Consider the following 15,798-nt stretch of genomic DNA (forward strand, 5'->3'; position numbering starts at 1 on the left):
GGTTTACCTGAGCACCATATTTGGAATTTTCCTCCAGGGCAGATTGGTAGAGGCCCTGGAGGCTTGTCACCTTCCTCTACAGCATGGGAGTCACTTGCTGGAGAATTCTCTGCACCTTGAAGTCTTTAAACCATGATTTGAGGACTTCAGTAATTCAGACATAGGTTAGGGGTTTATTACAGGAGTCGGTGGGTGAGATTCTGTGGCCTGTGTTGTGCAGGAGGTCAGACCAGACGATCATAATGGTCCCTTCTGACCTTAAAGTCTCTGAGTCTCCCTTTCGCAACTTTTCCCATCAACATGTGTTCTTGCAGGTTATTGTGACATCTTATGAACTACTTTTTACAATTAAATTCACAATTAGAATAAATTTGTAGGCCCAACTATCACAGTGCTTAACTCCCCTGATGTCAATAGGCATTGGATACATTTAAATATCTGGTCCTTAGTATACACATTTTGGTCCCATCAAAAATTGAAGTGATTTAAAACAAGAACATGCACCTTAAAGTAAATAGGCCTGCTGCTCTCTGATAAGGAAATTAGAACCTCATATTTCTGGTGGACAGGACACTAACTTGATGAGCATGCACACCCTGATGCTCTACATGATTTAGCTGATCAGGCAGGATATTGAAATATAACAAGACAGGTTTTTCTGGACCTCAAAAAGCAGAGCTCATTTTAATACCCAGCCTAGTTAGAAGAACAAACATGACCTTCAGCATGGCCAGTGCAAAGACACATGCATAGTAAAATATGTGCATCTTTTAATAATTCAGCTATTTCAGGCACTTTTAATGCCTCAAAACACCTTATGTTTTTACTAGAAGCTACCCAACCAATAGAGATAAACTAATGGAAATAAAGCTATCCACATTTGCTACCAAGAAAAGGATTTCCCAACAGCAAGCTAAGCAGAATTATAGACGCCTTAAGAGTTTATAATGGAGAATGCGACACAAAGTTAGAGGGCTGCAAAGAGCCATTGAAACACAGATCTGGGCCATCTTGAAGCAGCTCATTACATATCAGCTGACAGCAGCAATTATTGGCATTAGCCAGCATGAGGACACTGTTCTCTGGCCTAGGCCTCAATCTGCATCAAGCAGATTTATGTATTATAGATTCATAGATTCTAGGGTCAGAAGGGACCAATGTGATCATCTAGTCTGACCCCCTGCACAAAGCAGGCCACAGAACCCTACCCATCCACTTCTATAACAAACCCCTAACCTATGCCTAAGTTATTGAAGTCTTCAAATTGTGGTCTGAAGACCTCAAGCTGCAGAGAATCCACCAGCAAGTGACCATGCCCCACACTGCAGGGGAAGGCGAAAAACCTCCAGGGCCTCTGCCAATCTGCCCTGGAGGAAAATTCCTTCCCGACCCCAAATATGGCAATCAGCTAAACCCTGAGCATGTGGGCAAGACTCACCAGCCAGCACTCAGGAAAGAATTCTCTGCAGTAACTCAGATCCCATCCCATCCAACATCCCATCAACCACCACTAGGCATACTTATTTGCTGATAATCAAAGATCAATTGCCAAAATTAGGCTCTCCCATCATACCATCCCTTCCATAAACTTATCAAGCTTAATCTTAAAGCCAGATATGTGTTTTGCCCCCATTACTCCCCTTGGAAGGCTGATCCAGAACTTCACTCCTCTAATGGTAAGAAACCTTCGTCTAATTTCAAGTCTAAACTTCCTAGTGTCCAGTTTATACCCATTCATTCTTGTGTATACATTGGTACTAATCTTAAATAATTCCTCTCCCTCCCTAATATTAATCCCTCTGATATATTTATAAAGAGCAAGCATATCTCCCCTCAGCCTTCTTTTGGCTAGACTAAACAAGCCAAGCTCTTTGAGTCTCCTTTCATATGACAGGTTTTCCATTCCTCGGATCATCCTAGTAGCCCGTCTCTGAACCTGTTCCAGTTTGAATTCATCCTTCTTAAACATGGGAGACCAGAACTGCACACAGTATTCCAGGTGGGGTCTCACCAGCGCCTTATATAACGGTACTAACACCTCCTTATCTTTGACAGTTCAGAACCATGCAAAGTTGTCAAGAGAAGGCGTTGAAGTTTTGGCATTTGGTAACTGAGGGTATGTCTACACTACGGGATTATTCCGATTTTACAGAAGCCGGTATTTGGAAACAGATTGCATAAAGTCGAGTGCACGTGGCCACACTAAGAACATTAATTCAGCAGTGTGCATCCACGTACCGAGGTGAGCGTCAATTTCTGGAGCGTTGCACTGTGGGTAGCTATCCCATAGCTATCCCATAGTTCCCACAGTCTCCCCCGCCCATTGGAATTCAGGGTTGAGATCACAATGTATGAGGAGGCAAAAGCAGTGTCATGGGTGATTCCGGGTAAATGTCATCAGTCAATCCTCCCTCCGTGAAAGCTATGGCAGACAATCACTTTGCGCGCTTTTCCCTGGATTGCCCTGGCAGATGCCATAGCACGACAACCATGGAGCCCGTTCAGCCTTTTTTCACTGTCACCATATGTCTGCTGGATGCTGCTGACAGACGTGGTACTGCAGTGCTACACAGCAGTATCCTCTTGCCTTTGCAAGTTATCAGAGACTGTTACCAGTCATATTGTACTGTCTACTGCTGTCATGGGTGCTCCTGGCTGGCCTTGGTGAAGTCAGCCAGGGGCACATGGACAAAAATGGGAATGACTCCCCAGGTCATTCCCTTCTTTACATTTTGTCCAAAGGTAGAGTCAGTCCTGCCTAGAATATCAGGCAAGTCTACTAAAGAACCAGAGAGGCAAACAGCTGCTCCGGGTCAGAGCCCCAGACATCCTGCAGAAATGATGAGCTGCATGCAATTCTAGGGGGTGCCCCTGCAACAACCCCATCTGTTGCTTCCCTCCTCCCACACAACTCCTGGGCTACCGTGGCCGTTATCCCCTCATTTGTGTGATGAAGTAATAAAGAATGCATGAATAAGAAACAACACTAATTGTATTGAGCTAAAACTGGGGGGGGGGAGAGAGGCAGCCTCCAGCTGCTATGATATTCCAGGCAGGACTGAATCTCCACTAGACAGTAAAGGGGGGGGGAGCGCAACCTCCAGCTGCTATGATATTCCAGGCAGGACTGAATCTTCAGGAGATAAAGCTTAAAGAAGGGAATGACGGGGAGTAATTCCCATTTTTGCCCAGGCGCCCCCGGCCGACCTCACTGAGGCCAGCCAGGAGCACTCAAGAGATGATGACGACAGATAACAGTCCTATTGTACAGTCTGCCATCCGCAAGGCAAGGCAAGGGGATGCTGCTGTATAGCGCTGCAGCACCGCATCTGCCAGCAGCATCCAGTAGACATGCGGTGACATTGAAAAAAGGTAACAAATGATTTTTTCCCCTTTTTTTTCACGGGGTGGGGATGGATTGACAACATATACCCTGAACCAGCCGCAACAATTTTTTTGACCCTTCAGGCATTGGGAGCTCAGCCAAGAATGCAAATAGTTTTTGGAGACTGTGGGATACCTTGTGTCCTTAGTCCCCGCCTCCCTCCCTCCGTGAGCATCCATTTGATTCTTTGGCTTTCCGTTACGCTTGTCATGCAGCACTGTGTTGAGTCCTTGCTGTGGCCTCTGTCTATCATAGCCTTGGAGATTTCTTCAAATAGTTTGGCATTTCGTCTTTTAGAACCGAGTTCTGATAGAACAGATTAATCTCCCCATACAGAGATCAGATTCAGTATCTCCCGTACGGTCCATGCTGGAGCTCTTTTTTGATTCTGGGACTGCATGGTCACCTGTGGTGCTCCATGCTGGGCAAACAGGAAATTAAATACAAAAGTTCGCAGGGCTTTTCCTGTCTACCTGGCTAGTGCATTCAACTCCAGATTGCTGTCCAGAGCGGTTAATGGTGCATAGTGGGATAGCTCCCAGAGGCCAATACCGTCAAATTGCAGCCACACTAACCTTAATCCGAAATGGCAATACGCACTACTCCCCTCGTCAGGGAGGAGTACAGATATCAGTATTAAGAGTCCTTTATATTGATATAAAGGGTTTTGTTGTGTGGACGGGTGCAGGGTTAATTCGGTTTAATGCTGCTAAATTCGATATAAACTCGTAGTGTAGACCAGGCCTGAGAAAACAGAAAATAGTCTGGCATTTCAAGATTCAAGCCTTAGCTGGATGTTTCTAGTGAACTGCTCAACAGTGAAAGAGTTAACACTGAAATTTAAATTGCCATCTTCGGCATGGTCGGGGTAAGGAGGTGGGAAAATCAAACTAAGTTATGCAAATTCAGCTACGTGAATAACATAGCTGAAGTCTGTGTACTTAGATCTACTTCATCACTGCAGTAGGTCGACTGCTGATGCCCTCCCATCGACTCCACCTACGCTTCTTGCTCCGGTGGAGTACTGGAGTTCACAGGAGAGGGCTCAGCAGTCGATTTATTGAGTCTTCACTAGATGCAACAAATCAACCCCCGCTGGATCGATCACTCCAGAATTAAGAGTAGACATGCTCTAAGTTTCATAGTTACCAGCTCACTGAAACAACTGAGGCAGTTCAGAGTTGTCAGATTGAGTTTGCAGACAGCTTGAACCTATGAGACAACCTGAGATTTTTTAATTTATTTACATTTAGTTAATATTTTCAATACTCTCTTTAGCATCTTGAGTACTGGAAACTGAGACCTTATACTCCTGAGCACTATTTTATTGCAAGAGTCCATGGCAAATTCCAAGGCATCTTAAAATACAAAAGGCCCAGTCTACTGCTGTAGGTTATTCATTAAAAGACTAAGTTAGTTTGCTGTTAGTGTTGGCCTTAGTTCTCTTTTCTAGCCAGCAACACACATGCCTAGAGGGTTTGCTATTCATGTGTGTAACCCAGTTGTCATGGGTTCAGAGAGTCTGATCTATGCCCCAGCCTGTAACCAATCCCTTGGGAGGGACCCCTTTAGCGTGCCAGACTCCAAGGTTCCACACAGTTCCAGAGGGGCAGGCCCATGGCCTCCACAGCTCCAAAACTGGGACTCTGGGTGCTTGCAATCCCTCTTAAGGGCTCCCGGAAGCCAAGACAGACAACTATAGGAGACTTGTTCTGTACCTTTTCTCAGAGCAATGCCTTTCAGTATATATTTGCAGCGACATCAGGCAGTCTTTTCAAAACAATGTAATAATTTGTTAGCCACCTGGGATAAGGAATCTGAAAATCCTGAGGTTTTTCCAGAGAAGTAAAGGTTAAGACACAGCAAATTCTAAGGCACTCTTGAGCTACGTTGCTGTAGCAAGCATCTTTGCTTCCTTTGTCTCTATTCCTTTGTCTTAGCCCCACATGAGAGCCTTGTGTCTGTGAGTTCAGCGCTTACCACAGCCACCTAACAGCACTGTCCTCCAGCTCGGGACCTTTGCTCTGCTTCCCTGAGAGCAGAGTAAGATGGTGAAGCTCCTTCCTCTGAGGTCTTGGATGCGAAGCGTGAATGTTCCGGGCACTGGGGTTTCCACTGTATATTCTAGATTTTCCTGTCACATGTTCAATCTGTTAACACTTTGTCCCATCCCTTCTCTTCACACTCAGTGCATAGTGCTGCAAAGCCCAGAGGAAACTGAGGAATGCATCAGAATAATAGAAATTGCTAAAATTCACACATTCATCACACCAGTTACTTACTCGCTGCTGCTTGGCCTTTTTTAGGCTGTTTTGGTGCTGTATATTGGAAGAATTCATTTCCATGGATTGATACTGTCTGATCCAATCCAAAGAGAGAGGCCAATCTGGCGCTGCTAAGAGAAAAGAAATCATTCATTTTGTTTATGGGACAGTTCTTTCTTGATTTTTAAAGAACAGGGAAGTTGCTAACTTTAAATTATACCAAGATAAAAGTGTCATTTGTTGTTTTAGAGACCCACAGTTGGATTGAAATAAAATGGCTCAGTACTGTCTAACTGATCACTAAATTTGGAAAAAGCTGGAGTTTTACATGTACAAATCATTTTACTATTTGTAGTGGGGATTATAGAGAACATCCATTTTGTTATGCTTCCCCAAACCTAATACACACTCAAGACTGATTTCAGAGTGGTAGCCGTGTTAGCCTGTATCCACAAAACGAACAAGGAGTACTTGTGGCACTTTAGAGACTAACAAATTTATTTGGGCATAAGTTTTTGTAGGCTAAAACTCATTTCGTCAGATGTATAGAGTGGAAGATTATATATTAGTCTCTAAGGTGCCACAAGTACTCAAGATTGAGAGAACAACATATTAGCAAGGATGCACGGTGGTATACCCTAGGGCCCCCAACTGCAGACATTTATTGACAAGGATGTAACGCATTTTTTAAACACACGTTTTTTAAGAAAGCAGAGAAGAGATTAAGAGCATTTCCTTTGAGTGCTATAAACCCAAAACAGCAGCAATCTAGATAAAGAGAATCAAAATGAATCATACAATATTAGGGTTGGAAGAGACCTCAGAAAGTCATCTAGTCCAATCCCCTGCTCAAAGCAGGACCAAAGCCAACTAAATCATCCCAGCCAGGGCTTTGTCAAGCTGGGCCTTAAAAACCTCTAAGGATGGAGATTCCACCACTTCCCTAGGGAACCCATTCCAGTGCTTCAACACCCTGCTAGTGAAATAGTTTTTCCTAATGTCCAATCTAGACCTCCCCCATTCCAACTTGAGGCCACTGCTCCTTGTTCTGTCATCTGCCACCACTGAGTTCCATCCTCTTTGGAACCACCCTTCAGGTAGTTGAAGGCTGCTATCAAATCCCCCCTCACTTGTCTTTTCTGCAGATTAAATAACCCCAGTTCCTTCAGCCTCTCCTCGTAAGTCATGTGCCCCAGCCCCCTTATTTTCATTGCTCTCTGCTGGACTCGCTCCAATTTGTTCACATCCCTTCTGTAGTGGGGGGCCCCCAAAACTGGATGCTATACTCCAGGTGTGGCCTCACCAATGCTGAATAGAGCGGGAATAATCACTTTCCTCGATCTGCTGGCTATGCTCCTACTAATATAGCCCAATATGCCATTGGTCTTCTTGGTAACAAGGGTACACTGCTGACTCATATCCAGCTTCTTATCCACTGTAATCTCCAGGTCCTTTTCTGCAGAACTGCTGCTTAGCCAGTTGGTCCCCAGACTGTAGCGGTGCATGAGATTCTTTCTTCCTAAGTGCAGGACTTTGCATCCTATGGTTCTATGAGTTCACTGGCTAATAGCTAAAGACTGCTTACTATCGAATGGATATGATTTTATTTTTATGGTTAAGTAAATATTAGTATGATGTAATGTGAGCAACCCCTATTATTCGTAGCGTTCATCCCTAAAAAAATTGTGAGAGCATACTTATTACTGTATCAAGAATTTAACACACAGCTGCTTTCAGTCTTTGATGACAGTCTCATTTTCAGATGTTAATGTACACCAATTTCCAAACAAAACTAGTGTGCAAGAAATAACTTTAAAAAATAGAATAAATTAATATTAAAAATCTTGTTTTTTCTTGACTGCATTACCACCACTACCACCACCACCACCACCACCTAAGGGTGGAAGAGTGTGGATCTAATTTACTTTGCATCTTTCATATTATAGGTTTACTTTGAAGTTTCACAACTGAACTACTCTAGTCAGTTTCACTACTATACCTCTACCCGATATAGCGGTCCTCGGGACCCAAAAAATCTCACTGCCTTATAGGTGAGACCATGTTATATCAGCTTTGGTATGGTACAGTGTACTGGCAAGAGCCGGTACGCCGTGCCGGACTGGACCAGCTTTCCCGGCAGGGATTTAAAGGGCCCAGTGCTCCAGCCACTGCAAGGTGCCCCAGTCCCTTTAAATCACCACCGGAGCTCTGGCAGCGGGGCTCAGGTGGGGATTTAAAAAGCCTAGGGCTCCCTGCAGCGGCTGGAGTCTCTGGCCCTTTAAGTCACCGCCTGAGCCTGGCTGCCAGAGCCCCGGCAGTGATTTAAAGGGCCCGGTACTCCAGCCACTGCCGGGAGCCCCAGTCCCTTTAAATCACTGCCGGAGCTCTGGCAGCATGCCTGGGCAGTGATTTAAAGGGCCCGAGCTGCCACACGAATTCAGATATAACGCAGTAAAGCAGCAGGGCTCGGGGGGCGCTTTCAAGGGCTTGGGACTCCCCACTGCTTTACCTCGTTATATCAAAATTCGTGTTGCATCGGGATAGAGGTGTACTTCTCTTCCACAATTCTGCTGTGGTCCAGGCTTGCAATGCTTTCCTCCTCCAGTACATTTCATTTACAGTATAACATCCGACATCTCAATTGTATGAATGAAAGCCCTACATATTTTAAGTCTGTTTCCTGCTCCTTGGGGGGGGGGGGGGGGGGGAATCTATCAAAGCAAGGAAACTTCATGATTTAATGTATACTTTGGTATTGTGACGCACAGTTTGAGAAACATGGGAAAAAAGGGTGTTTAGGAGCATAGTAAAGCAAACTATAACATTTACAGCCTTGATAACTTTTTACATCAGAGAAGGCAAAAAGATATTTTTTCCTGCTCAAGTATCATCCAGCAATAAGATTAGAATTTTAATGAATTCTTTTACATCACTCGTGCCCTAAAAGTTGCATTCAATTCTTTTCTTTTTATCACATTCATATTCTTTGATTCTAAGGGCAGAAGGAACCATTGTGATAATCTAATCTGACCTGCATAGCATTGGCCAGAGAAATTCCCCCAAAACAATTTTGAACCAGAGCATATCTTCTAGAAAAGCACCAATCTTGATTTAAAAACTGCCCCCTTATTTCCTGTTTGAATTTGTCTAGTTTCTACTTCTAGACACTGGATCTTTACAACTTTGCCTGCTGTATTAAAGAGCTCATTATCAAACATTTGTTCCCCACACAGAGATTTGTAAACTGCAATCAACCTTCTATTTATTAAACTGAACAGATTGAGAACTTGAGTCTATTAATAAGGTCAAGAAGATTTGGCTTATACTGTAACTTTATTTCATACTGCATTTTAGAGAGAAAACATTGCTGGACTTCCTTCATTTTAGTGAACTTCCATATTGAATGGATAATAGAAAAAAGCGATATTCGTTCGTTATCAGATCAGAAACTCAAAAGGCTTGTTCTGAACTGCAACTGAGAGTATGGTATTACAGCTGAAGTTCAGTTTCAGATTGTGAGGTTTCAGCTACCACCAAGAGCACGTCTATAAAATCAAACTACTTCTATGGAAACAAACTCACAGATTTCCTGACAAAGATATTCCAGTCTCCATGTGCCCAACAGTATGCTTTTCTGTACACTGTTTTTCTAATACTATTACAAATTCTGGGGTGAGCCCAAGCTTTATTGCGGCTCTCTGTGAAATGTAGCACCTCAGCATATTTCCCCACAGGAAAGGCAGTAGTAGAAACTGATTTTAAACAGCATTTCTTGTTCCCCACAGCAGTGATTTTCTGAAAGCACATGCGATCTTCTAAGCAGAAGATTACAAACGTGATTGCTATTTGTACTTGAGAGTTTGTGGGAAAAGGAGACTTGTGTTCAGCTTGTTTTTTTTGAAAAAAAAAAACAACCAACCATCTACAAAAACTAAAAATGGAAGAGAAACTTAGATGGGTCACAAGTTAACTTCGTTTGCAAACTCACAATTAACCTCATCACAAGACCATCACACCCACCCGACTTCACTTCCTTTTGAAAATAAAGAAGCAGCAGCAGGTCTTCTAATATATGGGCTTCTCTACACTTACTGTACACTAGAGCAATTGATTCATGGGGTCGATTTAGTGGGTCTTAGACCCACTAACTCAGGGATCGGCAACCTAGCATGCCATTAAAAATCCTGCCCAGCCCAGCCTGCTCTCCTCTGCCTTTTGCTCCCCACATGGGGGCAGGGAGCAGAAGCATAGCCGTGCACATGGGGTGGGCAAATGGCCCACTCTCCTGGCACGGCAAGCCGTGGGGTCTGCGCTCCCGGGCCAGAGTGCCAGCCCAAGCGCAGTGAGCTGCCGGCCCCTCTCCCACCTTCTCCCCTCCCCTGGAGGCCTGCCGCCGTGCGCACAGCGCTCTGGGGGGTCGGGGCTGTGCACGCTCGCAGGGCAGCGTTTGGCTCTGCAGGGAGGCAGAAATGCTCCCCGCACAACCGGAGCTCTGCCGCCGCACGCACAGTGCTCTGAGGGGAGGGGCTGTGTGCTCCCACAGGGCAGCGTACCTGGCTCTGCGTGGAGCTTCATGGTAAGGGGTCCAGAGCTGCGGGGGTTGGATGGGGCATGGTAAGGGGTCCAGGGTGGGGGCAGTCAGGGGACAGGGTGCAGGGTGGGTTGGATGGGGGGGGTGGGATCCCAGTGTGGTGGTGGTTAGGGGTGGTAGGTCTCTGGAGGGGGCAGTCAGAGAGCGGGGGGGGGGGATGGGGCATAGGAGTCCCAGGAGTGAGGGGTGGATAGGGGTCAAGGTAGTCAGGGGACTAGGAGCAAGGAGACTCCGGGGGTAGGGGCAGGGGACAAGGAGCTGGGGGGGTTGCCTGAGTCAGGAGTTCTGGGGGTCCTGTCAGGAGGCAAGGGTGTGGAGAGGGGTTGGGGCAGGCAGGGAGCAGGGGGTGCTGGATGGGTCGGATAGGCATGGGAGTCCCAGGGGTCTGGCTGGGAGCAGGGGTGTGGATAAGGGTCGAGGCAGTTCGGGGACAGGTAGGGTCCTGTCAGGGGACAAGGAATAAGGAGGCTTAGATAGGTGGCGGGGTCCTGGGGGGCAATTGGGGGTAGGGGTGCCAGGAGGGGGTGGGCAGGGGACAAGGTGCAGGGAGGTTGGGAGTTCTTAGGAAGGCAGTCACCCAGCCCTCTCCCGAGCCCTGATCCTCCCCCCACGCACCCCTGAGCCCTGTACCTCCCTCATACACATCCAGCCCTCTGCTTGACTCCTTCATCCCTCCCCCCATAACTCTAGCCCTGACTCTGGCGCCCCCCCACATCTCTCCCATACCCGATGCACCTGCCACATCCCCACCTGGAACACCAAACAGGAGCTCCTGCACCCCCCTTCCCACATTCCCACCTACACCCCCCCCATCAAATGGGAGCTTCCCAGGTAAGTGCCCCACACCCGAACCTCCTGCCCCAACCCTGAGCCCCCTCCCTCATTCTAGCTCCTGGCCAGACCCTTCATCCCCAGCCCTGTTCTCGGTCCACTCCCACCCTCAGCTCAGTGCAGAGAGAGGAAGAGAATGGCCAGAACCAGGGAGAAGGTAGGTATGTGGGGAGGGCCGGGACACGACTGGCAGCAGGCTGAGCAAATCTGGCAGCCAGGATCCCGGCTGGTAGGAGACGCCGGATGGAATCCCTGAGCGGCAGTGGGCTGAGCCACTCAGTCCATTGCTAGTCTGGGGTCCCAGCCACCGGCCTCGCACAGCCTGCTGCTGGTCTGGGGTTCTGGCTGCTGGACCCTTGCGAGCCGGGGTCCCAGGCGCAGGCCTCACTCAGCCCACTGCTGGCCTAGGTGAACAGAACCCCAGACCAGCAGCAGTCTGAGCGGGCCGGTGGCGTAAGATCAACATTTTAATTTCATTTTAAATGAAGCTTCTTAAACATTTTGAAAAACCTTGTTTATTTTACAATACAACACTAGTTTAGTTATATAATATATAGACTTATAGAGAGACCCTCTAAAGAACATTAAAACGTATTACCGTCACGCAAACCCTTAGATTAGAGTGAATAAATGAAGACTCGGTGCACTGCTTCTGAAAAGTTGCTGACCCCTGCACCAAATTGACCATCAATCGCTCTCCCATTGACTCTGGTACTCCACTGAAGGAGAAGCACAAGGTAAATTGACGGGAGAGTTTCTCCAGTCAACCCAGTGCAGTCTACACACCGCTGTAAGTTAACCTAAGCTACAGCAACTCCAGCTACGTTAGTCACATAGCTGGCGTTGTGTAACTTAGGTTGACTTAACCCCATAGTGTTTTTCTGCGAGAAAACTGAGCACCACAGATCCACCTCTGCATGTAAGGGTGGCTACAAGACATAGGGAGAAGATAGATACCTTAAATAAAAGTGAATTATAAAATACTCTCAAATGACCTTTAGAATAAAGAGACATTTGTGAGTAGATACACTTTGGAAAATAAGGGCATCAACCATACTGGATATGCTTTAGAGGAATCTAGTACTAGTCCTTTTTCCATTGGGAGCCAGTGAGCAGTACTGGAACTGCCAAGCCAAAGACAGATGTCATGATAGATGGAACTTTGCTTTCTCAATCTAGCATGTATCTATCATACTTGTGTGGCCCACATCTCTGTACTAACTGAGCACCTCAGTCTTTCAGTGCATTACCCTTACATGCATCCACGCCTGTGTCAAGGTTCCTCCCCCACTCTGAACTTTAAGGTACAGATATGGGGACCTGCATGGACACTTCTAAGCTTAATTACTAGCTTCGATCTGGTATCACTGCCACCATCCAGAATTTTCAGTGCCTGGATCACTCCCTGTCCCCCCAAAACTTTCCCCTCCCTGGGTAGCCTTGAAGGACTTCACCAATTCCCTGGTGAACACAGATCCAAACCCCTTGGATCTTAAAACAAGGAAAAATCAATCAGGTATTAAGAAAAAAAGGCTTTTAATTAAAGAAAAGAAAGGTAAAAATCATCTCTGTATAATCCGGATGGAAAATACTTTACAGGGTAATCAGATTCATATAGCCTAGAGGAACCCCCTCTGGCCTTAGGTTCAAAGTTACAGCAAACAGAGGTAAAATCCTCTCAGCGAAAAGGAATATTTACAAGTTGAGAAAACAAAAATAAGACGAACCCCTGCCTGGCTGTTACTTACAAATTTGAAACATGAGATACTACTTCAGAAAGATTTGGAGAGCCTGGATTGATGTCTGGTTCCTCTTAGTCCCAAGAGCGAACAACCCCCAAAACAAAGAGCACAAACAAAAGACTTCCCCCTCCCCCCCAAGATTTGAAAGTATCTTGTCCCCTTATTGATCCTCTGGTCATGTGTCAGCCAGGTTTCCTGAGCTTCTTAACCCTCTACAGGTAAAAGAGGCGTTAAACTTAACCATCTGTTTATGACAAATCTCAGACAGCGTTGAACCACACGAGTGGCAATTTCTTCCTAAAACTTTAGAATAAACAGATTAATAAAAACACATGCACCTTTATGTATACTACTAATTATGTAAAACTACAAGATTTTTCACATTTCAAGGACAATTTTTAACCAGTTGATTCTGGGAAACTTTCACAGGAGAGTGCATCAGCTACTTTGTTAGAAGCTCCTGAAATGTGTTGAATTTCAAAATCAAAATCTTGGAGAGCTAAACTCCATCGAAGAAGTTTTTTGTTGTTTCTCTTGCCAGTATGAAGCCACTTTAGCGCAGCATAGTCAGTTTGTAGCTGGAAGTGCTGTCTCCAAAAGTATGGGCGTAGTTTTTCCAGGACATACACAATGGCGTAGCATTCTTTTTCACTGATTGACCAGTGGCTTTCCCTCTCAGACAGCTTCTTGCTGAGAAACACTACAGGATGAAATTCTTGATCCGGTCCTTCCTGCATTAAAACTGCTCCTACACCACGCTCAGATACATCTGTGGTTACTAGGAATGGTTTGTCAAAGTCTGGGGCACTTAGCACAGGGTCAGACATGAGTGTTGCCTTAAGCTGATTAAAAGCCTTCTGACACTCATCAGTCCACTTAACTGCATTTGGCTGTGTCTTTCTGGTTAGGTCTGTTAGTGGGGCAGCGATCTGACTGTAGTGTGGTACAAATCGCCTGTAATATCCTGCCAAGCATAAGAAGAATTGGACATGTTTCTTTGACTTTGGGACAGGCCACTTTTGGATAGCATCGACCTTGGCCTGTAGGGGATTTATCGTTCCTTGACACACCTGGTGTTCAAGGTAAGTCACTCTGTTTTGGCCTATTTGACACTCTTTAGCCTTAATAGTTAGTCCTGCCTGCCTGATGCACTCAAAGACTATTTCCAGGTGCTCCAGGTGTTCTGCCCATGAATCAGAAAAAATGGCCACATCATCAAGGTAGGCAACTGCAGATTCTCCCAATCCTGCTAGGAGACCATCTACAAGTTCTTGGAAGGTGGTGGGTGCATTTTGCAGCCCGAAGGGAAGCACATTAAATTCATACACCCCTGCATGAGTGATGAAGGCTGACCTTTCCTTGGTGGGTTGATCTAGCGGTACTTGCCTGTACCCCTTGGTTAAGTTTAATGTAGAGATTAACTGGGCACGTCCCAATTTCTCCAATAGCTCATCGGTGCATGGCATTGGATAGTTGTCGGGACGAGTTACAGCATTTAGCTTATGGTAGTCCATGCAAAAGCATACTTCCCCATCTGGTTTGGGAACTAGAACCACTGGAGATGCCCATGCACTGTTAGAGGGGCGGATTATACCCATCTGTAGCATGTTTTGGATCTCCCGTTCCATAGCAGATTGGGCATGAGGAGACACCCGGTAGAGTGGGTTTCTAATTCAATGAGCATTACCTGTGTCAATGGAGTGGTACGCCCGTTCAGTCCGTCTTGCGGTGGCTGAGAACATTGGTGCGAAGCTAGTGCACAGTTCCTTGATCTGTTGCCGCTATAGACGTTCCAGGATTGTGGAGAGGTTCACCTCTTCCCAGCCACCGTTACTTTTTCCTTCGTAGTAGACACCTTCAGGCCACTCAGCGTCATCTCCTCCCTGGGCTGTAAACTGACAAACCTTTAATTCTCTGGAATAAAAGGGCTTTAGAGAATTAACATGGTACACTTTAGGCTTTAGGGTTGAGGTGGGGAATGCTATGAGATAGTTAACAGCTCCCAGGCGCTCTTGGACCGTGAATGGCTCTTCCCATGATGCTTCCATGTTATGGGCCTGTTGCGCCTTCAAGAACATAACCTGGTCTCCTACTTTGAAGGAACACTCTCTGGTATGTTTATCATACCAGACCTTTTGCTCTTCCTGAGCATCCTTTAGATTTTCTTTAGCAAGGGCTAAAGAGTGTCGGAGGGTGCTTTGTAGGTTGCTTACAAAGTCTAGAATGTTAGTTCCTGGAGAAGGTGTAAACCCCTCCCATTGCTGCTTCAACTGTAATGGCCCCTTAACCTCGTGGCCATACACAAGTTCGAATGGTGAAAACCCTCAACTGGGATATGGCACAGCCCTGCAGGCAAAAAGCAACTGCTGAAACACTAGGTCCCAATCATTGGAGTGTTCATTTATGAATTTACGTATCATGGCCCCTAAAGTCCCATTAAACCTCTCCATCAGGGCATTGGTTTGATGGTGATAAGGGGTGGCAACCAAGTGATTCACCCCATGAGCTTCCCACAGGTTTTTCATGGTCCCTGTCAGGAAAGTAGTTCCCGAATCTGTAAGGATGCCGGAGGGCCAACCTACCCTGGCAAAAATGTCTGCTAAGGCCTGGCACACACTTTTAGCCCTGGTGTTGCTTAGAACTACTGCTTCTGGCCATCAGGTAGCAAAATCTATGAAAGTCAGTATGTACTGCTTTCCTCTGGGGGTCTTTTTTGGGACAGGACCCAGAATATCCACAGCTACTCGCTGAAATGGGACCTCAATTATGGGGAGTGGCTGGAGAGGGGCTTTGATATGGTCTTGGGGCTTTACCACTCATTGGCACACCTCACAAGACCGGACATAATCAGCCATGTCCTTGCCCATTCCCTCCCAGTGGAAGAATTCCCCCAACCTGTCTTTAGAACTGTTCACCCCAGCATGGCCACTGGGATGATCATGGGCTAAGCTTAAGAGCTTTTCTTGGTACATAGTTGGAACTAAC

The 15,798-nt window shown here is 46.2% G+C and overlaps 1 protein-coding gene across 10 annotated transcripts in view; it reads right to left on the reverse strand.

The window, feature by feature from the left end:
* The window catches only part of FKBP15 (FKBP prolyl isomerase 15), a 108,235-nt gene that overhangs the window by 78,380 nt on the left and 14,057 nt on the right, over window positions 1-15,798 (reverse strand). For 6 of the 10 annotated variants that reach the window (XM_030535527.1, XM_030535532.1, XM_030535526.1 and 3 more), the window contains exon 2: window positions 5,668-5,780. In XM_030535527.1, the coding sequence (XP_030391387.1) occupies window positions 5,668-5,780 (113 nt within the window). Of the gene's footprint in view, window positions 1-5,365; window positions 5,584-5,667; window positions 5,781-15,798 lie in introns of those variants that run through there. The other 4 variants (XM_030535531.1, XM_030535530.1, XM_030535523.1 and 1 more) reach the window with 2 other exon arrangements.

Source organism: Gopherus evgoodei, chromosome 16 (genome assembly GCF_007399415.2).
Source record: "Gopherus evgoodei ecotype Sinaloan lineage chromosome 16, rGopEvg1_v1.p, whole genome shotgun sequence".
Classification (NCBI taxonomy): Eukaryota; Metazoa; Chordata; order Testudines; family Testudinidae; genus Gopherus; species Gopherus evgoodei.